We start from the raw sequence: 23,940 nt of genomic DNA, 5'->3' as shown, positions 1-23,940 counted from the left end.
CGCTGTTGTCTCGAACCCTGCCGTACTAAGTGGATTAGGGTTTGAATGGGCTCCAGGGGTAATTTTCTCAACAGATCGCATTGATCTAAGTCTATTATGACCTCCTGTCTTTACAAAAAGCAATTAAATAACGCCAAGGAGAAGAAAACTAGAAATAGAGAACCAATTGTGGAAAAGGTAACAAGACATACCAATGTGCTGGAAAAGGTTGCGCCCGAAAGGTGAATTAGTTCCCTGGAAATGAGAGATTCTAGGGAATTTTTTATTTTTCTTTTTTTAGCTAAGTGAAGGGCTTTGTACTTGGTAAACTAGCCCTCTCGGATTGTTGAATTTCTCCAACTGACACGCCGTGAAATGTAGCGATGAATCGTGAATAAGGGGAGAAACTTTCGTATATGCTGGATAATTGGGGTAAATTAATTCATTTTATTGTTTCTTAGTCTTTTTTTTTTAATCTATACTATCTATTATTTCAGACTTTCGAAGACTTAGAATCGTTTAATTTTCGTTCTCCGCACATCCTTGTTAGGCCCCCCGAATGGTCTTTCGCGAGCACTTGCGAGTTTGCGATGGCCCCGTTTTTAGCGAGACCGAGCATTTTTAGTTGTTGAATAAGTCGAGCAGCGAGCACATCGAGAAAAGTCAATACGAACATGCGAGCATTAGCCGAAAACAAGAGACCATGATGGTTTCTTGCCGAAAACTGTGAGCACAACCGGGGACCAATGCTCCTCGAAACTATGTGCCACAGGGCTCCCATAATTAGAGAAACGGGGCTGAGTATCAAAACAAGAGCAGTTTTACCAGCTATCGAGATATTTACATTTAACCGAAGTACAACATTCTGTTTTATTGAAACTTTTGTTATCAGGGAACCAGAAACCTAGTGTAGATTGTATAAAGTCACTCAGCCAACGTTCTTGACTACTGTATCACTCGTGGTGTCTTTTTGTTTAGTATTTTGATGCGGAAAACCCCCCAAAAAACTGTAAAGTCTTTTTCTGCTGTCGTCAGTATAAAACGAGGTGCTTTAAATAACAGTTATCCCATTAGTGAATCAATCGTGTGAGTATTGAGCTTACTAAGCTATATGTATCTTCTTTTATTTCTACCCTTCAGATGCGGGTCCGTTAGCTCAGTCGGCAGAGCGTGGTGCTAATAACGCTAAGGTCAAGGGTTCGAGACCCTTACGGACCAGCTAAATTTTTTTTTTTTGTTATTCTTGTTTTTACCCAATTACTTTACTTTTTAAATGAGTAAAGAGTTAGTTTTTGCGAAAAGTAAAACATTCTTTGCTAAAAGAGGTAGGAAAGAGAAACGCCGATGCTCCCATGGCAGTCAAAAAAGCACATATGTTTTTGGTTTCACAGTTTTGTTTTAGTATCGAGTTTGAGCGTCACTGGGCGAGAGAAGTTTGGTGGCTCTGGTACCTAGGCTACGAGTTCGACAGCTTCTACACCAAAAATCGCTTTTCGGTTTTTAAACACGTCGCCCTGGGTCCCTGAGGATGAATCTGATTTTTAAAAAATCATTATATTCTTGTCTTATTATAGTGAAACACATCGTACTTTTCCAATGTTCGAATCACACCAAGTTACACACGTACGTTACACTGGCATGAAAGCAAAATTATTGTTATTATTTACCCATGTCGGTACCAGCTAAATGAATCAGACCCCACTTGTTTTTCGGGTTAACAACATCGAGTCATAGGTGAAAACGGCCATTTGACCTCACTCGACTCCAACTCAGATTTCCTCGAACTTCAAATTGTTACTGACGTACGAGATCAAAGGAAGGGGTACACGCGTATTCCAGAATGGATAAGAGACTGTTTCTTTACGCGTTTGCCGGCCTTTTTGGATGCGTATTAGCAGGTGAGGGATGCTTGTGCGTCGATTCCACTCTATTGCGGGAAGTCACTGTTTTTTTATCTAATCTATAACATGCAGGTGTTTCATAGAGCTGATACAATGGAAGATTACAGTCTGTGAATCTATGAAACAAACACCGAAAAAGAACAGAATACGGAGATAAATAGGTGACTTTGTGAAATTGTCAAGTGAGATTTTGTTAAGAAATTTCCAAATGGGCTATATTACTCATAATTTGTGAACATCACTTGTCAAAACATTATTTTTCATTTTATCAATTTGTGCATTTCTTATGCCTTTTCGAAGATTCGATTAAAAGACTAATTTTTCACAGCAAAGTTGGTAAAGTAGATTTTGTCGTCGACAAAGAACTTTAGTATTGGTAATGGGAAATGCATCCTGGGGAATCCAGGACGTCGAGGTAGCCTGAGGGGAAGGGGGCGAGAGTGAAAGGACCGAAGAGATGAATTCACCCTCCTTTCTCCCGTCCCCTCCCCCTCCGCCACTCGTTCTCGCACTTCGTTCCGCTGACCTCGACACGTAGACGCCTCATTTCATTCCCACATCCCCGACCCGAGGATGTGGGAAATGTGCAAATTAGTAGGACGTGTGAAATCGTCCCATGTTTGATGAGTTTTGTGGGAAAGTATGACTAATTTTGAAAGTTAAAAAATAGTGCCAAAAACCTACGTACTACGTACAAAAACCTAAGTACTACGCGAAATAATTACTTAAAATCATATACTTAATATATGGACTTGATTTTTTTCAAGTCTAGAGGGTATAGCATAAAAGGAATACAGTACATAACAACATTCTTTGTGTTATTACAAGGAGTTCTTCCTCAGACTGCCCAACACCACGATCTCCAGGAAGGTATGTTCCATTAGATAATCATACTTAGTGATAAAATGTGTATTAACTTATCTTTATGTCCTTTTGAAGCTCACGCTAACACACCAAGGAATTTCATCCCCAGAAGATTTGAAATAGGAGGAAGTAAGTTACTCTCAAATTGAACTTAGACATGGTGTAGCTGGGAACTTATGCTATTTTTCCACAAACACAGCATTGCTATTCAATGATGGCACAACAGCGAGACAGGAAGCTCCCCAAGGTATGCTACTGCCAGGGAACTTGTTTTTTAGCTCTCTAAAAAAAGATGAGAATATGTGCCGTATTTTCCAGACACACCAGCAAAGGGCGAGGCGACCGGAGCAGTCTCACAGCAGCTTGGGTCTGATGGCTACTGGGGAAGTTATTACCCTTACCAGCCTGCATATAGCACCTTCCCTAATACTGGCTACGGTTCTATGATGGGCTATCCTGCGGCGGGGTTCTACCAAGATGAGGCACAAAATGATGGGTAGGTGAAGGGGACTAAAGTCAGAGAAGAATGATGAGTGGGTGCCAGAGACTGAAGTCAGAGAATGATAGACGTTACGTGAGGGATGAAGTGAGAATGACAAGGTGAGGGCTGAAGTCACAGAATGACGAGAAGGTGAGGGCTGAAGTCAGAGAATGACGAGAAGGTGAGGGCTGAAGTCAGAGAATGACAAGGTGAGGGCTGAAGTCAGAGAATGACAAGGTGAGGGCTGAAGTCAGAGAATGACAAGGTGAGGGCTGAAGACAGAGAATGACAAGGTGAGGGCTGAAGTCAGAGAATGACGAGAAGGTGAGGGCTGAAGTCAGAGAATGACGAGAAGGTGAGGGCTGAAGTCAGAGAATGACGAGAAGGTGAGGGCTGAAGTCAGAGAATGACAAGGTGAGGGCTGAAGTCAGAGAATGACAAGGTGAGGGCTGAAGTCAGAGAATGACGAGAAGGTGAGGGCTGAAGTCAGAGAAAGACGAGGAGGTGAGGGCTGAAGTCACAGAATGACGAGGTGAGGGCTGAAGTCAGAGAATGACGAGGAGGAGGGCTGAAGTCAAAGAATGACGTGAAGGAGAGGGCTGAAGTCATAGAATGACGGGAAGGCGGGGGCTGAAGTCAGAGAAAGACAAGAAGGTAAGGGCTGAATCAAAGAATGACGAGAAGGTGGAAGCTGAAGTTATAGAATGACGTGAAGGTGTGGGCTGAAGTCAGAGAATGACGAGAAGGTGAGGGCTGAAGTCAGAGAATGACGGGAAGGTGGAGTCGTATAAGTTATAGGAAGAGGCACAGAATGATTGAGGTGCACGAGGGGAGTAACAAGGGGGGCACGAAATGCGATCTGCCCCTCCCCATCCTGACGCAGTCCCTGAAATACGGGGAAGCGAATCAAGGATTCTAGAGGTTCGTCGTTTAAGTAACAAGGCGTGGACAAGTGACGGTAGAGTGGGTTTTAAGTAAGAAGCAATGACTGTTTCTTCTCTGCTTCCCACATTTGATTATTTGTGCCTTCTAGAATACTCCGATTTTTTTATAGCGCTAACGAGCAACAAGGCAACCAAGAGTTCGAACAACAGTCAAAGAATCCTCTTAGCGAACAAACCGCTGATGAGTTTACGCAAAACGACTTGCTCGGACAGATCGGGAATGGCCAGGGATTTGAAGCATACCAAGGCCAAAACCAGGGTTTGCAGTACAACGGACAGGGAGAACAATCTATCGAGAGCCAGCTAAACGGGGGTCAGGATGCGATGCAGCAGTATTCTCCGAATTTCCAGCAAACACAGGAACAGTATGCTACAGCACCTTTAGAAGGCATGGAGCAGAGCTTTGATCCGCAAGGCTACTATGAAAGCAACGGTGCTGCAAGATCGCAAGAGGTAAGAGGCAAACAAAGAAACAATGGGTTAAGGAGTAGAGGAACTAAGATGAAATAAGGAAAGGGGGGCGACTAGCGTAGTTCCAGGCCTACCGGGATTCATTTCCTTGTAGATAAACCGTGAAGTAGCTTGGAACCTGGGACGAGGTGTGAGGCCATAGCTCTTGCCTGGGAATTCATGAAAAGGAAAAAGGGCCAAAATATCTTCTTATACAGATACATTTTATTCTTAGTGCATGAATGCTCTAAAACTACTTCTCTGATGAGCTTGCAGTGAGCCCGCCAAGTTCGGAGGCCCTTGTTACGGCTATGCGTAGAAAGAGAAATACAATGTGAAACACCCCTTTTTTTGCTAGATTTTATCAGATAGTAGCTATAGTTTGATGACAAAGGCAAATCGCGAGGCGGATCCAGAGTCTACATGTTCTTCTATGGTGTGGATGCTTGAAAGCTAACATGTTTTTTTTTCATCGTTAGACCAAAGAACGACTGATGTCTGAGAAGGAAGAGGAAGTTGGGGAATCGCGCTTTAAGATCCCGCACCTCTCCCGCAAGAACCTGCAAGGGCTTTTGGGATACGCCAAACAACCATATCTTCGGGGTGGCCACTGATGCTAATAACGGGCTGTAACAGTTTGAAAACAGAAAGACGGTAATAATAGGGAAATGAATCAATACAAGGATGAAATGGTTTGTTTTACTCCGTGAAACAGAGTGTTTTTGCTACGTTTCGAGCATTCGTCCTTCGTTTAAGATTTATGTTCGATATATTTTCATATATTCTCAACAGAACAAGAATCGAATCTAGTGTGAAAACACCAAATACTATTTCGGAAGAGGGCATGAAGTGAAGAAATCTCTGGTTTAAAAAAAAGGATTAAGGAGTCAATGGCAAATGTAAATTACAACATCAATAAATATCACATTTTATTTAAATCCTTATTGTTTTCTTATCAGTTTTGCTTTTTGAGAAACTAAAGATCTTATAAATCTTTCCTTGTGTCCGAATGGCTTCCGAAAACCCGCGAAACAGTTTTAGGGTATTTACCTCTTCAACTGAAACCTTTGGGTTTTTTAAAAACCCATCTATTATCATAACAATTACCATACCAATTTCACAAAATTTTACATCTTTGAGTGCAAACAGTATTTCATAACCCCTCCATCGAAATTCGTTTTAGAAAATCCCCACAATAAATTTATCACTTATAACCAAATTACTTTTAAAGACATAGTTGCTCGACAAGCATGACTTTTGTATTGGAGGTGACATGACGGAAAAACATGACGTGACGCTTCAAATAAGCCCATTTCACATCGAATAAGGCGGAGAATTTCTCTGAGTACTTAGAAACTTATAGCAAACAAAATATCAAGTGCGACTTTTTTAAATTGATGCGACTTTTTGTAAAGTCTCATTGAAATTGAGCTTTTCGTCCCTGAACTGATACACAGGGCAATGATGACCAAGGAAAAATTACCTTAAAAAGCCAAAATCTGGTTATGTGCACTTCGGCCTCACGTTATTTGTATTTTGAAAATCAGTCCGTAATACAAGGAACCTATAGCCATTGTAAGAAATTGGGTCTTCTCTCTATGTGGAATTGCGCGTTTTCAAGGTTATTCCGTCATGTCATTGGAGGTAACATCAAATCATCTTCCCTTGTACACAGGAACCCCGATATAACGATCTTGATTTGTGGTTCCGCCAACCATAACAGATATGGGAAACCATCTCGATATAACGATCTTGATTTGTGGTTCCGCCAACCATAACAGATATGGGAAACCATCTCGATATAACGATGCAATTTTTCGGTTCCACGCCCATATTAAGGCTCCACTGTAGTAGTGGGATTTTGATAACTGTCACGCAAGTAAGGTATAGTGTCTTATAATGGAATTGTATAAAAGATAATTGAGTAAAGACGACATTTTAATCTCATTGGCGGTGTTTCTGGTAGGTTCAATAGAATTATAATTCAGATATTTGAATCGTCTTTCAGACATTTGATGGCTTGTGAAACACCCTTTTAAATAATCTGAATCCGTCACAAATCTCAGTTCCTATGAGTCGAAAATACAACAAACTCTTACCACGAACAAATATCAGTTTCTACAAAATCAGGATCGAATCCTTGGTTATACTAAACCCAAATCGAAACAAGCACAGAGTCATCTTCTTCACCTTCCGGACACACCGCGATCACGGAAATACGGCATTACGGACAAACAATAAATCCCCGGCGAAACTGAAATACAAAAAATGAAAGGTAGCCCAGCGAGTACGATCTTTTGCAATTGTGGATTATTACGCCCCGTTATTGTGAGAAATGAGCGTAGCTGTTGTCGCTGACCAAAGCAAAACAGACGATTTTTCGAGTTTTTGCGAGCAATTAATGGGCTGCATTTAGATCAATAGCCTTCGTGACACTTGTAGCCTGTACAGACAATTTTGATCAAATCACAGCTGGACAAGGTTCTCGCGACCTTTGGATTACCGATGTGCTACGAGTCCGAGGAGCTGTTTCCTCGTATCATATCGGACACCGTCTGATAGGTACAGCGATCCATCTCTGCGCCAATCTGCTCAAAGACCTCCTCGGCCATCGCACGCTGCCTTGCTTGACCAGAGATGATCAGTTCCCCAAACAGGTAGATCCCCATACCCTAAAAGAAAGAACACGCGGTCTTATAATATCCCTACAGCCAATGACAAAGAACAGATGATTATAGATCCCGATAGACAATGACAAAGAACACATGATCATATATCCCCATACCCTAAAAGAAAGAACACACGGTCTTATATATCCCTATAGACAATGACAAAGACAAAGATCAGATGATAATAGATCCCCATAGACAATAACAAAAAACAGATGATCATTTATCCCCATAATCAATGACAAAGAACACATGATCATTTATCCCCATTTACAATGACTTAGAACACATAATCATGGATCTCCATAACCTATGACAAAGAACACATAATTATATATTTTTTATAATCAATGATAAAGAACACACGATCATAGATCTCCATAGCCTATGACAAAAAACACATGATCATATATCCCCATAATCAATGAAAACGATTACATGATCATAGATCTCCATAGCCTATGGCAAAAAACACATGATCATAGATCCCCATAGACAATGACAAAGAACACATGATCATAGATCCCCATAGACAATGACAAAGAACACATGATCATAGATCCCCGTAGCCTATGGCAAAGAACATGTGATCATAGATCCCCATGGCCTAGAAAAAAGAACAAATGATACGACTTACATCGTAGGTGGACGCAATTCAACGCAAATTTGTAAAAACAAGTACAATTTTTGGACAACTTGTAACTTAAGATGCAAATGCAAAACGTGCGACACTTGCGCTGATTGGCATTTAGCACGGCCAGGGCTTAAGGAAGTCTTGCTATATATAAGACTTCAGAAAAAAATACAAAATAACCCCAATACCTGGTCTTCGATGAGAAAGTGCTTAACATCATCTAGGAAAGGCGTGAACCTGGGGAGTAAAAAGAATCCGGGAGTATAATCGCATAATTCGTTTAAAAATGCGCAATTCTTCAGGTTCATTTCACCCAAGATCTCAGTCTATCAGCCTATCTTGATACAGCACTCAAACAACATACGACGCCAATAAGGGAGTAATATTGTCCATCTGAATCAAAACGGTTTTCCATTTGAGTCGAATATACAAATACTATACACCCATCACAATGTACTCTTATCATAATAAAAAAAAATTATAGGAAATTCACGTAAAATCAAAGAGGAGAAAAGATGTAAAGATGACACTTACTTGTTTTTCACAACCAGCTCACACCATCTGTGGCGAATCTGAAGATCAAAACACAGACAGGAATCGTGTTACAGCAGAAACGCACCATTAAGTTTTTTTAGGGAAAGAAGGTTTAAAGCGACATTTTTTTGCATTATAACTTTGCCATACAGTTCTCTCCTTGGACATGGAGCAAGTACTGTACTCGGGAGTTTTCCATAGTTCATCGTGTCCCAAGATTATGGCGAGATGAGATGACTTCAGCCTGATCTCCCAACACACACATCATCTTTACCTCGCAATTCCTTGTGCTGAAGTTGTAGCATCTGTTGAGCTGTCGTAGCGTCGTGTGCATCAAGGCATCTCGCTCTACCAGTTTCTCCAACATCAACACAATCTGTTCAGAGTGTTCCTGACAAAGGTTAAATGATAATTATTACGGTTCATACTGCCGTGTTGTTGCTGCCGATAACGATAATGAGAGGAAGTGGATGTAGATGATGGTAAAAAAAGGCAAAGATTATGTTAACGACGAAGAAAGAGACAAAGATTGTGGTGATAATGATGGCAATGATAATCATAATGATGATAATGAAAAAATGATGAGAATGTAGATGATTGTGAAAATGGTAATGGTGTGATGATGATAATTATGACAATGACGATGGTGAAGACGACAATGATTGCACTAAAGGCGAGGTAAAAATGGCCTGGTTATAGTTTTCCTAGTGTTGATAACTGAAAGCCCCTCACCAGCGGCTCGGCTTCTGGCTGCTTACGGCGCTTAATATTCATCGTTTTGTTCCGCTTGTTGATGTTGTCCTGTTTACGCCAGAATTCGAATTGCTTCAGCGCTGCTGCGATCAGGGCATTTTCCTTCACGTTAAACTTTTTACTACGCAGGCACTGCAATAAACAATAAATATCGATATTATCGAACAGCTCATTTCCAGTCAGCGAATCGTAGACGTGGACATAGTGGGCCACTTTAACGAGAAGTTAACTCCCATAACCAATTTCTAGACATTCTAAGGATTTCAAAATTCGTCTCGTTACTGTTCCGAAATCCCACTACCGACAAGACTGAATGTGTCTGTGTCAGCCTGCGAGTCTGGCCGTTTGCACAGACATCAGCAACGTGTGAACCATCAACTCGTGTTTTCATCTCACCTTTGGCAACCCAGGGGACTCGAGCCACTCAAGGAAAAACTCATCTTTCACAGACCTTTATACGGAGAGAATTCGTGATAAGTGATACAGAACAGTCAATACAGGCAAATGTTTAGAGGTAAAAAGAAATACATAATAATTGTATGTGTTTTTATTAGTCTAAGCAGTCTTAGACTGCTTTATACACTACTGATTTATACACTACAGCGACGCGCGCTAGCGGGGCCACCTTGACAGTTTTGTGAAGGAAACCGATTAAAACCAATGACGGTGCGAGGAACGTGTTATCTGATTGGCATGAACTTCACTGGCCAACAAGCGAGGCAAAGAATTGCTTGAGTGCACATCAGAGAACGTTGGAAAAATACTGGTATGAGCTTCACTGGCCAACAAGCGAGGCAAAGAATTGCTTGAGTGCACATCAGACAACGATGGAATAATCCTGGGTATGAAGCTCTTGTCAATTAAAACTCAGATGCTCGCATGCTCATTGGCTAAACTGAGATGCTCGCATGCTCATTGGCTAAACTGAGACGCTCGCATGCTCATTGGATAAACTGAGATGCTCGCATGCTCATTGGCTAAATTAAATGCTCGCATGCTCATTGGCTAAACTAAGATGCTCGCTTGCTCATTGGCTTAACTGACATGCTCATTGACTAAACTGAGATGCTCACATGCTCATTGGCTAAACTAGGATGCTCGAATGCTCATTGGCTAAACTGAGATGCTCGCATGCTCATTGGCTAAACTGAGATGCTCGCATGCTCATTGGCTAAACTGAGATGCTCGCATGCTCATTGGCTAAAATAAGATGCTCGCATGCTCATTGGCTAAAATAAGATGCTCGCATGCTCATTGGCTAAAATAATATGCCCGCATGCTCATTGGCTAAACTTAGATGCTCGCATGCTCATTGGCTAAACTGAGATGCTCGCATGCTCATTGGTGTCTTTTCTTAGAACCTGGTGGCCACAGTAGAGCGCGTCGCGGTATAAGTGACAGTGTTTATACACTAACTCGCACTCGTGATAGTAAACTGCTAGAAACAGTCTGTATCTGTATATTTATAAGAACAAGTCAGTCGCATCTGAAATGCTTAGAGATTTTGTAAAAAGCTGAGAGAGAACTTACTGTGAGACGTTGGGGAACTTGCAGACAAAATACTGGAAGAAATCCTGCAAACGTATAAGTAATAACAAATTTCTAGCCTCCTTTGTGCATTCGTGACTGTCGCACTGCAAATCAGGGCTGCACAGCATGATAAAGGTGCGTTATTTAAAGAGCCCTAGTCAGCCAAACCTTTGCTCTGATACAGGTGCGTTATTTAAAGAGCCCTAGTCAGCCAAACCTTTGCTCTGATACAGGTGCGTTATTTAAAGAGCCCTAGTCAGCCAAACCTTTGCTCCGATACAGGTGTGTTATTTAAAGAGCCCTAGTCAGCCAAACCTTTGCTCCGATACAGGTGTGTTATTTAAAGAGCCCTAGTCAGCCAAACCTTTGCTCCGATACAGGTGTGTTATTTAAAGAGCTCTAGCCAGCCAAACCTTTGCTCTGATACAGGTGCGTTATTTAAAGAGCTCTAGCCAGCCAAACCTTTGCTCTGATACAGGTGTGTTATTTAAAGAGCTCTAGCCAGCCAAACCTTTGCTCCGATACAGGTGTGTTATTTAAAGAGCCCTAGTCAGCCAAACCTTTGCTCTGATACAGGTGCGTTATTTAAGGAGCTCTAGCCAGCCAAACCTTTGCTCCGATACAGGTGCGTTATTTAAAGAGCCCTAGTCAGCCAAACCTTTGCTATTGTTTACATTCAACATTGGAAGACCATTGAAGTGACGACGTCTTACAATAACTATCTAAAAACAAAGTTTTATATTTCATTCACCAATTTTATCTGAAATATCGCAAAAACTTTCCCAAATAAGTGATTAGAATAGATCATTTCTCGCTGTCTTTCCAAAAGACTTATCTGTCTCTGAAGTGACAACCCAAACCAGCCTACCCTTTCTACATTAGCAGTCCATCCCTTCGGCACTAGCAACTTTGAGTCAACATTTCCCACAGTACAAACCACCCAGAGCTTACACATCCCCCTCCCTGCATAAGCAAGTTGTCCTTAAGACTTAACCAAACTTCGGGTGGAGTGTTAGGATTATTTACTGACCTCTGATGTGACAAGCTGGCCCTGATAGTGCTGGACATATTCATAAAGGAAGCGCTCAAAGTTTTCCAAACCCACCATCGCTGCCATGTGGTGCAGCAGGAAGTATCCCTAAACGGACAAAAATAGAGGATAGTAAGTCGCCGAAAATAGCCCTAAAAGTTATATGTAAGAAATACTGTGGAAAAAAGAGCGCTAGACAGGTAAGAAGATAATAGCACCAATTTTCTTAAAGACAGAGCCAGGATGTTCTCACTAACTATTACAAAATACGAAACACCCGAACGTAATGACTTTAGTGCGAGTTACCTTTAGGTAATGAACCTGGGTCCACTTCTTGGAGCAGATCTGACCATTTTTGACCACCGTGAAAGGCTTGGCTTCTTCATTAGGACTCAGCGACGCTCGCTTGATGGCCTCTGCTGCTGAAACAGCTGTAGGGACAAATAATTTATTAGCGATCGATACACATTTGTGAAAACTTGAAAGTGATAGAAGTGATGGAAAAGCAACAGTTAATATATAGATTTAGGCACGGCCTAAAAGCGGAGCCAGCATTTTTTCCACTCTAAACTGGGTGTGTCCAACGAGTGCCATAAAGTACTTTTGTACTTTTCTAACTTTCATCAGTTATACTGGTGCGTAAGGCGTAACAGAGCTAGGCTCAAAATCAAGTGCGCCCTTGTGTATTGTTGATAAGCACTGAGGGTGGTCACTGCCAGAGGGTTTATTGTATCTTTTACAACACTTTGATTCAGGCTAGTGTAGTAGAGCTTGAAAGGACAATGGCAAGGGCAAAGGCTATAAGAAATCCGGGAGTAAATCTGCTTACCCGAGGAAGATTTCGAGGTCTTGATTCTGCGAAACAAAATGAAAATAAATCAATAACTATGAAAAGGTGAGTGTGAATAAAGATCGATTTTAAGTTTGTGTTGAAACCCGCGGGTAAGGGATATTTCCCGAAATCCAGGCAAAATAGAAACATCGAAGACATTCCACCTTGACATTCCACGTGTTTATTTGAATATACGGGGCATTGCACCAAGTATAACGTCGTTGTCCCTGAAGTCCAAGCAGGATAAACAAAGACACTGACCTGAGACACTGTAGATTCTCGTCCGTCTCGTCCATCTCTGCCGACAGGGCACGGTACCGCAACAACTGACGTAATTCTCTCAGTGAGTTGTCTGTCTCACTCGACCACTACAAAAAAACGACGAAGACACTCTAAGTATGTTAATAGGCCTTTTGCAGCTCATCTGTCCGTAGTTTACTGAAGAGCATGAATCTCAGAAAAGTGATTGGTTTGTGATTTGTTTCCCTCTTTCCAAATAACTGGGACAGATCGCCCAGAATATGGCCGTATCTTGGTTGAGCACCTCGGCAATTTTCTAAAAAAAAAAAACGTTTGCCTACTCTCCAGTCATGATTTTCTCTTAGAATCTTGGTGTCCATTCATTCTAAGTAAAAGAACCATCACAAGACTGTCTTGCTGCAAAAAGCCTATCACGACGCCATTTTACTTTCCCGCGCCTCACACGAGTCAAACAAAGATTTCCATCGGCTTAACCAATCAAGAAATGGAAAAACCTTTTAAGCCAATAGTGTTCATGAAGCATTAGACTTTAATTTCAGATGGATATTTTGAATTTTTTTTCTTTGCAAGCAGACCGTTATATTTTCAAATATAAACAATAAGGAAGGAGTGGTTGGTTGGCATTCTTGAAAGTTGCTGCTAGTAAAGAAGGTTGAAGGTAAATAGTACAATACACGCGCTACTCTGCCTTAATGTAATCATCTCTTTCAACCCCCTTTTACACCCTTAACACTCTCATTTGTATCTGTTCACACAGTAGATTGAAACGTGACATGTTTTTACAGTCCAATATGTCTTTGACGGAAAACAAGACTTCATTTTACTTTATAGCTCTTGGTAAGAAACCGGGATTAACAACACTCTTTTTCTTCGCACATCCGGGGTTTACCTTCTCCGCTCGTGCTTGGATCCGTTCCTCGATATACGTAGAAAAGCCTTCAGATAACCACTCTTCAGTCCAGTCCTTCGCGCCTATCAACAGCCCAAACCAGGCGTGAGAAATCTCGTGCGCGACACGAACCCGGATGCTACCGTCACCGGCAAGCACAGACTGGGACAGGAAGACCAAGTTTGGGCTGGGGAAGGAGATGCACGTGATGAGTTCATGCAAACATCCAATCACGCTGAGCGCTATTTCATGTCAATCAGAAGCATTACTTACTTCTTAAGTCCCATACAAGCAAAGCACTTCGGTAATATCAAAAGGTCAAGTCTTGAAAACGGATAAGGGCCCAGGAGCTCGCAAGAGGCCTCAATAAACCCAGGCACGTAAGATAGCAGCTCGTCCGAGGCCCTGTCGATGATGCTTGGCACCGCGATCATGCGGCACTCCACAGGCTCCGCTGGACCATCCTTAGTTGGGCATATGGCGCTACGGCCCTCCATGCTCTCAAAGTAACCCACCGCCATTGCTAGGGTGGAGCAGGGTAGAGGGACGTCCATCTCGAACAAAAAGGTTACTAGAGGGAAACGGGTAAGAGTTAGAATATAAATGCGTACAACGCGTATAACAGTATTCGGTCGTCATTGCTGTGCGAGCGAAAAATTAAGACATCATGGTCCTCTGACTCAGTTTTTAAAATAAGCATTGCTCTGTGCCAAGGTGAAATGCCCTGAGCATAAGATTAAACAGCAGACGGACATCATGAAATAAACTGAGGGGTTTCCTAATAAATTAAGCTAGTGATCCTGGCGGTGGTCTTCTAAAGAGATGTGAAAAACAAATGTTGTTTTACACGATAAACAAACGTGTACGGTAGTTGTGATGATGCCACTGATTATGACGATGATGAAACAATGTTATTCCAGTAGCAGTGATCATCAGAAATAAAGGATGAAAAGAACCTTCCAAAGTTATTCTTTTTGGTCATCAAAACTGGCACGGTACAATACCTACCTTTGTCAGTGTCGGTGGCTGTTGTTTCCATGGTGACCGGGTTCCCGCTCATCAAAGCCATGCAACCATGAGGCACGTGAATGGCAGCTTGCCAGGTTGACATGGCAATGGGGGGTTCCTGGCAAGGCATCAGGGAGCGGTTGTTTATGTACGCACCGGGAGAGAAGACGCATGGCCTGGTGACGAGAAAATGGGGCAGATTTTATGTCTTGGTTAAATAAGCTCTGTCTGTCTTTGGAACACGCAAATTAATGGCAATTTTACTGGGAACTGGAAACATATTGGAAAACAGACAGAACCGGCAAAATAAAATAAAAATATAAAAAAGATAGCTCGTTGGCGTCGCGACCGAAAATTAAATATATTTTTACAAGGAACAAAGCATATAACGGACTGTGAACCTCTTTAATGGTCAGCAAGAAACATGGCAAACATATTAAAACAAATAAATAAAATCAAAACAAAATTAATTAAAACAAAACAAATAAGACAAAAGTCTGACAGGACATTAAATGGAGGGGAATATTACGAGGCTGACAAGGAAAAGGGGGTGACAGCTTATTAGAGGTAACTTATTTATCCCTTACTTATTTGACCCACCTTCCATCTTGATCCGTGGCCCAACTGAGAGATTGTCCCTCTGGACTTGTGTGATATTTGATCACCACACACCGTGGCCACGCCTTGCCTTTAGCCCCTTCCTTCCAAACCCTGATGCACCAGCCGTACACCGAATACGCCAGCCCCTTGTACGGCAGAGGACCATGTGTGTGGCTATCCAGGAAATCCAGGAGTCCACGTCGACGGCAGAGCTCGGCCTTTTTCATTGGGCTTTCGTTGAGACCTGGAGAAGTTCTTTTGTTGGTAAAAGGTGAAGGACTAGTACTGCCTCCCAAGGGTCTAGACACGTGGGACGCTACATTTTCTTTGGTAGATATCCTATCAAATACAGAGGTGGAGGTGTCGACGGGGTTTGACTCAGAGTGTTCGCCAACAGAAGAGGACACGTCAGGCGAAGAAGACCTTTTACCATCAACATCGACTGATGAAGGGAGTTTGTAGTTGACCACCACATTTGCTTTCGGTGATGGAATGGAGGAAACCATTTCCTTTGAAACGGCAGTGCTACTACTTCCAGTGTGCTGCCCTGTTGAAGACACGACGTGGTCGCTCTGGCAGTTTGCTTTTGTTGTTTCATTCTTCAATGCGCTGGCATTATATATCTTCTTCAGTTTTTCAAACAATGACATAGCAGGTTTGTTCGGATCCGACACTTCACCAGCTGTGTCTAGGGTTTGTGGATCTCCGTCGCTGGTGAGGTCAATTACAGCTTCAGGTATTTTCTTTCTCTGTGTAACACATTCAATAAAGACATCGTCGTCCTGATCAACAGTAGCAACTGATGACGACTTCTTAGAACTATTTTTACAGTAAAATGGAATCTTAAAGTCGTCAGGCAAAAAGACCTCGCTTACCGATTCCACATTAACCAGGGTGCTGTCCAGGCATAATTGGAAAGTGTTCTGTGTGGCTTTCTCATGAGTAGGCTCAAGGAAAAGGACAATACTTCCTCGCAACACTTTCTCGTCAAAGTCTACAGTTAAGTCCAGGATATAGTGCTTCACGAGTACCTCATCCACGTTTGCCATCAACGGCAGATCTTCACTCTCATCCCATACACTTGGTGTGCTTCCCCCTGAACTACCAGTAGTACTTCCTTTCGGTGGGAGAACATTTGATGGTTCAGACACTTTAACGCTTCCCCCTGAAATCGTTTTCGAGGTACTGGCCTTTGTGGAAACCTTAGTGCCCTCGAAAGGGGTCCGTTTTCCCGGGGATTCAACTTGAATGCCACTGTCGTCTAAATTGTTAGGGCTTCGAATTCTTTGTTTGGACTCTTCGGGACGGTGTTTGACGAACTGGTTGCTGAATGGAGTTTTCCTTGCCCCTAGTGGCAACGTAAGAGACTCAGAGCTTTCTTTTTTCTTGTGTTGATTTTTCGTGATTAAAGTTGTCGAACTAAGTTCTTTGGACTTTGGAGAAATGCAAACCTCTTTTCTTGGTTTTGTTTGCTTTGAATTTAAACTTGTACCCTCAGGAGTAGATGTATTCTGTCCGTCTTGTTTCTCCTCACTGGATGCCAACCTTACCATAGTACTGCGATTGACTGGAGGGAAGTTAGCTTGACATCCTTTAGATGTCGAGTCCCATTCTGAGCAAATGTCTATCTCCTCATCACTATCTTCTAATGACTTGCCTCCATTTTTGCCACTATTCTTCTTCTTCTTTGAAACTGACTTCTGAGACATTTGGGTGTTTCGTTTTCGTGACGCTGGCGGTTGAGGCGCAGACAAGTTTCTTGAAGATTCTGTGACTGATATGACTTCCATCGCCGACACTTCGCCTGCCGTTTTATTCGAAACAGACAGAGGACTTTCACCGGATTTATTAATAACAGGGAGAGCATCTTTAATAAGGTCACTTATTGACAATGTGTCTACCGTTGGTTCTCTTTCCTCTGGTGTTATCTCTCTAGAAAACTGAGACGTACCGTTGTGGTCTCGAGACGAATCAGACCTTATGACATGCTGGGACTTATCTATCCATACCACTCCATCGTCTTCAGCTTCAATTTTATGTAACTTGTGGATTGTCGAGACAGACCCGTCATTGTCTTGCCCAGGAACATCGTCTCCATGCATAATCCTAGAAGCCAAACTAGCGTAGTTTGAAGAAGAATTGCTGCTCTCTCCAATAGCAGAATAAGTTGCAAATTCTGATCCCTGGGCTGTGCGAGTTAAGCGACCAAGAACGCCTGACGGGGGACGGTCCGTCGAGTTAGAGTCGTCCATGAACATCTGCTGGTTGAACAAGAACTCTTCCTGTGTTGAACAGAACATGGAAGGGTCGTAGCTAAGAACATGTCTGTTTCTTTCACTTCTTCTGGTGTTTCCACTTCCTGATGGGTGATTAACTGTTCTAGAAGAAAACGTCAACAAATCCAGCCTATTCAAAGAAATCTTTTCCAATATCGACTTGTTACTTTCAGTTTTTGTGGAAATTTTTTCGCTTTTCTTTCCAATGTTTGTTTCAGATTTTGTAGGGGTGCTACTTCTAGAGATATATTCTGGTCTGTTATTCGCAACGTCAGAACTACTCGCTGTTTGGCAAACTGATGGGCCAGCACATTTTCTTGGTATTTTACCCAAAGGGCCACTACCGTTTCCTGGTCTTTTACCCAAAGGGCCACTACCGTTTCCTGGTCTACTACCCGAAGACCCTGTTCTATTTCCTGGTTTACTACCTGGAGAGTTAGTACAATTTCTAGGCTTGCTACCTGGGTTGACCCAAGGCTGGTAATCACCTGTACTACCATCAGGTTTATTACAGGAATTATCTTTCGGGGCACTATCATCCTTGGCTCCTGGTTTGTTTCTCACTGTCTTAGTCAGTGGTTCCTGCTCAGCTGGGGATGATAGTAGCTGCAAGGAAGACTTTCTAGAAAGACCAGATAGCACATAGCTTGTCTCCATGTACACCTCTTCTAAGGTCCAAGTAGAGTTACCAAGACCAACTGGTTTCTTGGAGTAGACAGCTAGACACATAGAGAAAAATAACAATTCATGATCCCCGACCATCATGTAATCCTCATGGGACTACTGCAATAAGGTAAGATTTTAAACAGGATTGTGATTTATAGTTTAGATATCAAATAGGCAAACGACGGCTATTTAGGATTGAACACTGTGGACAGCCTAGGACTAGTGGAGGAATACTTGAGCCTCTAACTTAACCTGAGCAACATAACATACCTGAAGGAATCCCCTTTCCAGAAAGCCTATTTCCATTCTCACCAATCGCCAAGTGAATGAGATATAGCAGCACTGGTAGTGCATAATGAGGCTTAATGTCCCCATTGCCTACAATTCCTGTAGCTGCCACATGCTCCAGTTCGATTCTCTGATCTTCTTCGTCACGATACTCACGAAATGCTGACTCCTGCGTTAGTTTAGTTTTCAGGTAGTAAGCTTGAAGAGAGTTTATATCCTGAAAATGCACCCCATATAACTTATTTCCGCCTCTACTGAAGCTCCATTCACGGAAGACATCCACCAGTCCTGTGCTAGGGTTTGCTAGAACCGCACCAAGAGCAACAAAGAAAAACTTGGTGCTACCGTCAGTGCAAAGTCCATCCAGTTTCTCATGAATATTGAATTTACTCTTAAGTGAGGATGTGCGGTCTATCGCGATTGGCAGGGTTGTATAGTTGAATTGGATGTCAGAGGCTTTTCTGATGCTCAGGTTTGCTTCTAAGGCATTGGCGATGGCTTGAGGGATAGCATGGCCTTCAGACACCAGGAAGACAATATGGACGGCAGAAACAACAAGACCTGGGGGTGTCACCTACAAGGCAACATATACTGCTTTTAGTTACCTTTCACACTTAATTTTCGCGACGTCAAAATTTCGCGATTTTGAGATGGCGATATTTCGCGACACTTTATTTTCGCGATTTCGCAATTTTGGGATAATAAAATCAAGCAAAACAAGTAGAATTAAAATGTGCTGTTACAAATTGTGTTAGTTTTAATGATTACATGTAAATATTAAAACTGACACAATTTGTAACAAAAAGATGCGTGGGATAATTTAGTTTCATAAAAATCTATAAATACAAGTCCAACTCAACCCCTTACCGTACTATATGTACATTAGATGACTTAATAGACAAGGTGTTTCCATAAAGCTTATTAAACGGCCAATATTCCCCCAAAGGCTTCTTGCGTACTCACTTAATTTTCTCGCATCCTAATTTTCGCGCCACTTTTAAAATCGCGAAATTCGCGAAATTAAAATCTTTTAAAATCGCAAAATTCGAGAAATTAAAGTGACGCAAAAATTAAGTGTAATAAGGAACATTGATCAAACAAGATGCTAATGGGTAAAGCAAGCATGCAACATATTGGTATCAACATATTGGTAAAAAAACGCTCATTTCCTTTGAAAATATGAAATTCGAGCTATTGAATGTGATGCTGGGGTGTCATGTGATGCTGTTGTTTTAGGGGTGCTGCACTATCAATTACTTGAGTTGTCATTGTTATTCAAGTTGATTTTTTCCTGTAATATGTACTGTTGTATGTAGTTGTTGTAATCTGTATGTTCAATCCTGTTTATGACTCGTTTTATTTTCGATGGCACATCACAATAACAAAGTGGGGATTTTTATGTTTTTTTTTTTAATAGAAATGTTTACCATCTGGAATAAAAGACATCACAAGCATTGGCACTAGGTATTTCCATCAGTAACCTAGGGTGTAGTTGGATACTGTGCCAAGTCACAAACCTGATCCTCTGTTCCTTGGACCATCAATGAGTCCAAATTAATTTGCTCTGGATCCATCAGTTGCAGTCCCATTTCACGGGCAAGGTCTGGGTACTCTTCCGCACATGCCTGACCCACCGCTTCCTTCAACTGCCATCCACAGGAACCAACAGTAACAGATGGCATCATGGCTGCCAGCAAGAGGTAGAGGTCACACACTTGGGATCCTGTCTCATAGACTTCTTTACAGCTTCCTGATAATACGCACCTCAACTTAGTCTTCAACCAAGATGCAGCAACAGGCCATTCCTGGAAAGGGCAAATAAAACACAAGCTTTAGGCTATTATACTTGCTCTCCTGTTTGGAGTCTATTTTTATTTTTGGAAAAGCACAAGACTAAGAATGAGAGCACAAAAGCTACATTTAAAATGAAAGCATTTGTTGAGCTCTTCAGACATTAATGTGCTATTTGAACAACATTTTTACAACCTATATTGTGTAAAATGGTGTACAATCACCAAATATTGTTTGCCAAACAACCTTGCAAGTTTTCATTCCATAGATATACAGAATAGACCAAATTATGAATAGATGTAATAATTCCAGAGCAAACATAATTGGAGTCGAGGGCTCTATTTTCTAGTGTAAGCAAATAACTTTCTCACTTACTGCATGTGAACAATCCATCTTTAGTGTAAAACAAGAGGAGATGTGTAGACCAACAAGTGAGTTGCCGAGGATGTCTTGGCATGCCATGGCGAGATCATGAAGAGAGCAAAACTCTTCAAAGCCTGAAGAGTGACTAACAGCTGTTGGTGTGCAGGAAAATACTTGACCTTGAGAGCTGGAGTGGCTGCTAAGTACACATATTACTTCCACTGAAAAATGACAAAAAATATCTTAAGGGCTTTATAAGGAAAGGTATTCTGGAGTACAGCTGACTGCACTAATGTGGGCCTTGGCAGTTCAAATGATGTGTTTATCATGGAAAACAGTGTCATTAGCTCATTTTTCCACAAATTATTTTATAATCAGCAAAACGCAATCATTGAGCTTTATTTCTGGAGAAAACCATATGATTTTCCTGTATAAAAAACCTGTGGATATTTCAAACCTGTATAAAAGATCAGGATAATTGGGATTTTGCCAAGCAAACATGAAGCAATCAAAACATGTGAAAAACCTGTGAATATTCTAAACCTGTCAAAAAAACAACCTGTTAGAAACATGGAAAATAGCTGGGGGGACTCTGATAAAAACAGACGTGGGTGTCGGCAAAATCGATTTTAGCCCTAAGGAATTGCACTTTGGGCGTTGTGAACAGAAATTATTTTCCCCAAGAGATAGCAAATTCAGTGTGGTCAAAGAATTTTTATTCCTCAAGAGGTAACAGATTCAGTCAGAATGTTAAACACCCCCTTAGAAATAGCAGTTGGCCGAATTTTGTACCCAAAGAGATAGCAAAATCAGAGAAATCCTTCACGCCCCTAAGGGATGGCAGTTGCTTAAAATTCTATAACTTAAAAGATGTGACGATCACCCTCGTCTAGTTTTGTGGAATGTCCCCTCCCACCAGGTGAAAATATAAACTTCTTAAGAACACTGAAGTTCAAAGGTAAGGACCCACCAACAATAAAGTACATTACCTTGTGGTGAGTATTCCTTGAGAAATCCTAATCTGGCGATGCACTCCATCAATGCCTTACGGCTTACAAAGCTTTGAGTGATCACGACAAAGTCACAGACCTTTTGTCCTAGGAAGACAAGAGATAAATATAATGTACAGTGTAAGGCTATAAACTGTTAAAAACTGGAGGGCTATGTGTTATTAAGAGTACACAGTACCTTGCTCCATTGTATGTGCAGCTTTTAGAAAAAGAGAGATCCACTCCCCAAGCTGTGACTGAGAATCCTTGATATTAAACACTGCCAACACCTTGAACCAGAAATAGATTAATGAATGAGAACCAGAAAGAGACTAGTGTCTATTTAAATGGAACTACAACAAAGATGGATAACAACCAGTATTCATTTTAGGATAAACTAAAGAGCAGGGGGGGGGAGCAAACTGTATGCTTCTGGTTAGTGCATGCTGCTATTTCATGCATGCAGATAATTCTAAAGTGTTTGTTCTGCGGTTGTTGTTGATGTCCAACCAAAATTGGATGTCAGAGTAGGCTGCAAACTCCTAAGTATAATACAAATGACAAGAGTGGGATTGTATTGAAAATATATAGAAGCAGCTAAATTGTGTTAGGGTGATGGACATCTTAGAAAATTACACTGAGCTTGGAGATTATATATATTCGATCTATCACAGATTGTATGGACTTTTGCGAAAAAATTTTTTCATGCAAGCTTGTCTATTAAAACTAAACTTAGCAATAATGAAATAAATAAATTCCCACTCTCAACCAAGCACTATAGTCTGTACCTTCTTGGTACCCCTAGGTAAGGACCCAGTCTCCAGCATCTCAATGCTCTCTTGCATGTGTTTACTTTCTGCTGTCGTATCACTAGGCACAGATTGTGTCTGCATGTACTTATCAACCTCATGTCCCACATGGGCCTCAAGTGTCTTGACATTTTTTAGTGTGTTCAGTATCCAGGATGGTTTATCTGTGACAACAAACAGAAAAATGATGCTTGAGACAGGCAAAAAGATTTGAAGAACCACTAGCCAAATTTTCACAAAATTTAGCAAAAATTAAAACTTAAAACATGGGATCTGTGTTTCATGTCTTATTTTATGTGAAAATATATTAAGTGCAGTTAACAAGGGGCATGTTGTTTGACCAGGATTTCCAGTTTATACAGACACATTTTACTGTAGGTGTCAGTTCTACTATCCATGTGTTGATATTTGTGTATGTCAGTTCTTTAGTAATTTGTCATTTTGATTTCAATAGAAGCAATTTGTGTTGCTGATACAGTTATTGTCAGGGCTGAAGTTAGTGCATACGGGGAAAAGAAGGCAGTTGCCAACCCAGAAAGGCCATTCCCCAATAAATGAAACGACTAAGGCTAGCCCTCAAACCAAATATTCTTTTCTATGGTCATTCTAATATAGGTGTTGGTAATGAAGAGGGTAAAGCTCATTTGAATGAAGGAATGGTGGGGGCATTAGCAACCAGGATGCCTTCTCCCATTTACAATCCTTCATGGACAGAAACATTAAACATATATGACCAGGTTTCACCAGATTATATGGTGAATAAAACATTTTAGAACCTTGCCTCGCCCCCCGTGCTCCGAGCACTGAGGGAAATCGCATTTTATGTATCGCGAATCACCGGAGAGATCGCAAGCGAATACGGTACTTGAGTAGGCCGCTAGCAGGTGTTGGGCCTGCAAAAAAAAACACAATCGAACACTTCATCGGCATCTCTTACGTTGGAAGTTTTAAAGACGTTTTACCTGTTCTCATTGTGTTAAATTAACCAAAATATATAAATTGTATGGGTTTTCAATTTCTAAGACATGTACATGGCTATATAGTATTTTTCGCCTGCTTTTCACATGCAGTCAAACCGATATCTTGTCTTTTCCAGCGCGCACGTGTTATCTTGCACGCTTAGATTCGACGGTTCTGTTATTGTTTTGGAAACTCACACTAGAAATAGCTCTACGAATTGCATATTTTACTCAAATAACAGGAACGGAACCTTACTAATGAAACTTGCTTAGTCTATAAAAGTTAAAGAAATTGAATAACCTGTAGATATTTACCTTAGATTTTGTGTCATAATCCAAAGGCCTCGCACGCTTTGGTTCGACCGCCATTTTGGCTTTACCTCCTCCTCTAAAACATGGTAGTCCTGTGGACCGTCTTTTTAAAATCCCGGGAGAACAGG

General features: G+C 41.4%; 2 protein-coding genes and 1 non-coding gene across 6 annotated transcripts; 2 read left to right on the top strand and 1 right to left on the bottom strand.

Moving 5' to 3' along the window:
- Positions 1 to 67: 67 nt before the first annotated feature.
- Positions 68 to 5,486, top strand: LOC5513592. 2 transcript variants are annotated; one of them, XM_032383115.2, is made up of 7 exons: positions 68 to 221; positions 2,709 to 2,750; positions 2,820 to 2,873; positions 2,944 to 2,991; positions 3,063 to 3,240; positions 4,280 to 4,622; positions 5,099 to 5,486. In XM_032383115.2, exons 1-7 carry the CDS (start codon positions 194 to 196, stop codon positions 5,231 to 5,233), a joined length of 828 nt encoding a protein of 275 aa, XP_032239006.2. In that variant the 5' UTR covers positions 68 to 193; the 3' UTR covers positions 5,234 to 5,486. The 2 variants fall into 2 exon arrangements, with proteins under 2 accessions (XP_032239006.2, XP_032239005.2); XM_032383114.2 differs by lacking the exon at positions 68 to 221 and adding an exon at positions 1,682 to 1,877.
- Positions 1,125 to 1,197, top strand: Trnai-aau. The gene has a single exon. It is a non-coding gene; the product is annotated as a tRNA-Ile (tRNA).
- Positions 5,487 to 6,539: 1,053 nt separating the features above from the next.
- Positions 6,540 to 23,914, bottom strand: LOC5513554. Of its 3 annotated transcripts, none has more exons than XM_032383102.2 (23): positions 23,816 to 23,910; positions 23,318 to 23,434; positions 22,521 to 22,705; positions 21,932 to 22,022; positions 21,733 to 21,840; positions 20,756 to 20,964; positions 20,107 to 20,394; positions 18,572 to 19,163; positions 15,360 to 18,354; positions 14,760 to 14,935; positions 14,025 to 14,322; positions 13,752 to 13,938; positions 12,863 to 12,969; positions 12,599 to 12,624; positions 12,076 to 12,200; positions 11,770 to 11,877; positions 10,740 to 10,783; positions 9,606 to 9,660; positions 9,189 to 9,341; positions 8,731 to 8,847; positions 8,457 to 8,494; positions 8,111 to 8,159; positions 6,540 to 7,291 (listed from the first exon to the last, which is right to left on the bottom strand). In XM_032383102.2, the coding sequence occupies exons 2-23, from the start codon at positions 23,358 to 23,360 to the stop codon at positions 7,130 to 7,132; spliced, it is 6,156 nt and encodes a 2,051-aa protein (XP_032238993.2). In that variant the 5' UTR covers positions 23,361 to 23,434; positions 23,816 to 23,910; the 3' UTR covers positions 6,540 to 7,129. The 3 variants fall into 3 exon arrangements, with proteins under 3 accessions (XP_032238993.2, XP_032238992.2, XP_032238994.2); XM_032383101.2 differs by having other exon boundaries at positions 23,323 to 23,434; positions 23,816 to 23,907; XM_032383103.2 differs by lacking the exon at positions 23,318 to 23,434 and having other exon boundaries at positions 23,816 to 23,914.
- Between the last annotated feature and the right edge of the window lie 26 nt (positions 23,915 to 23,940).

Source organism: Nematostella vectensis, chromosome 10 (assembly GCF_932526225.1).
Source record: "Nematostella vectensis chromosome 10, jaNemVect1.1, whole genome shotgun sequence".
In the NCBI taxonomy this organism is placed as follows: Eukaryota; Metazoa; Cnidaria; class Anthozoa; order Actiniaria; family Edwardsiidae; genus Nematostella; species Nematostella vectensis.
Note: the sequence above shows the minus strand (reverse complement) of the source record. Positions and strands in the feature narration are given on the sequence as shown.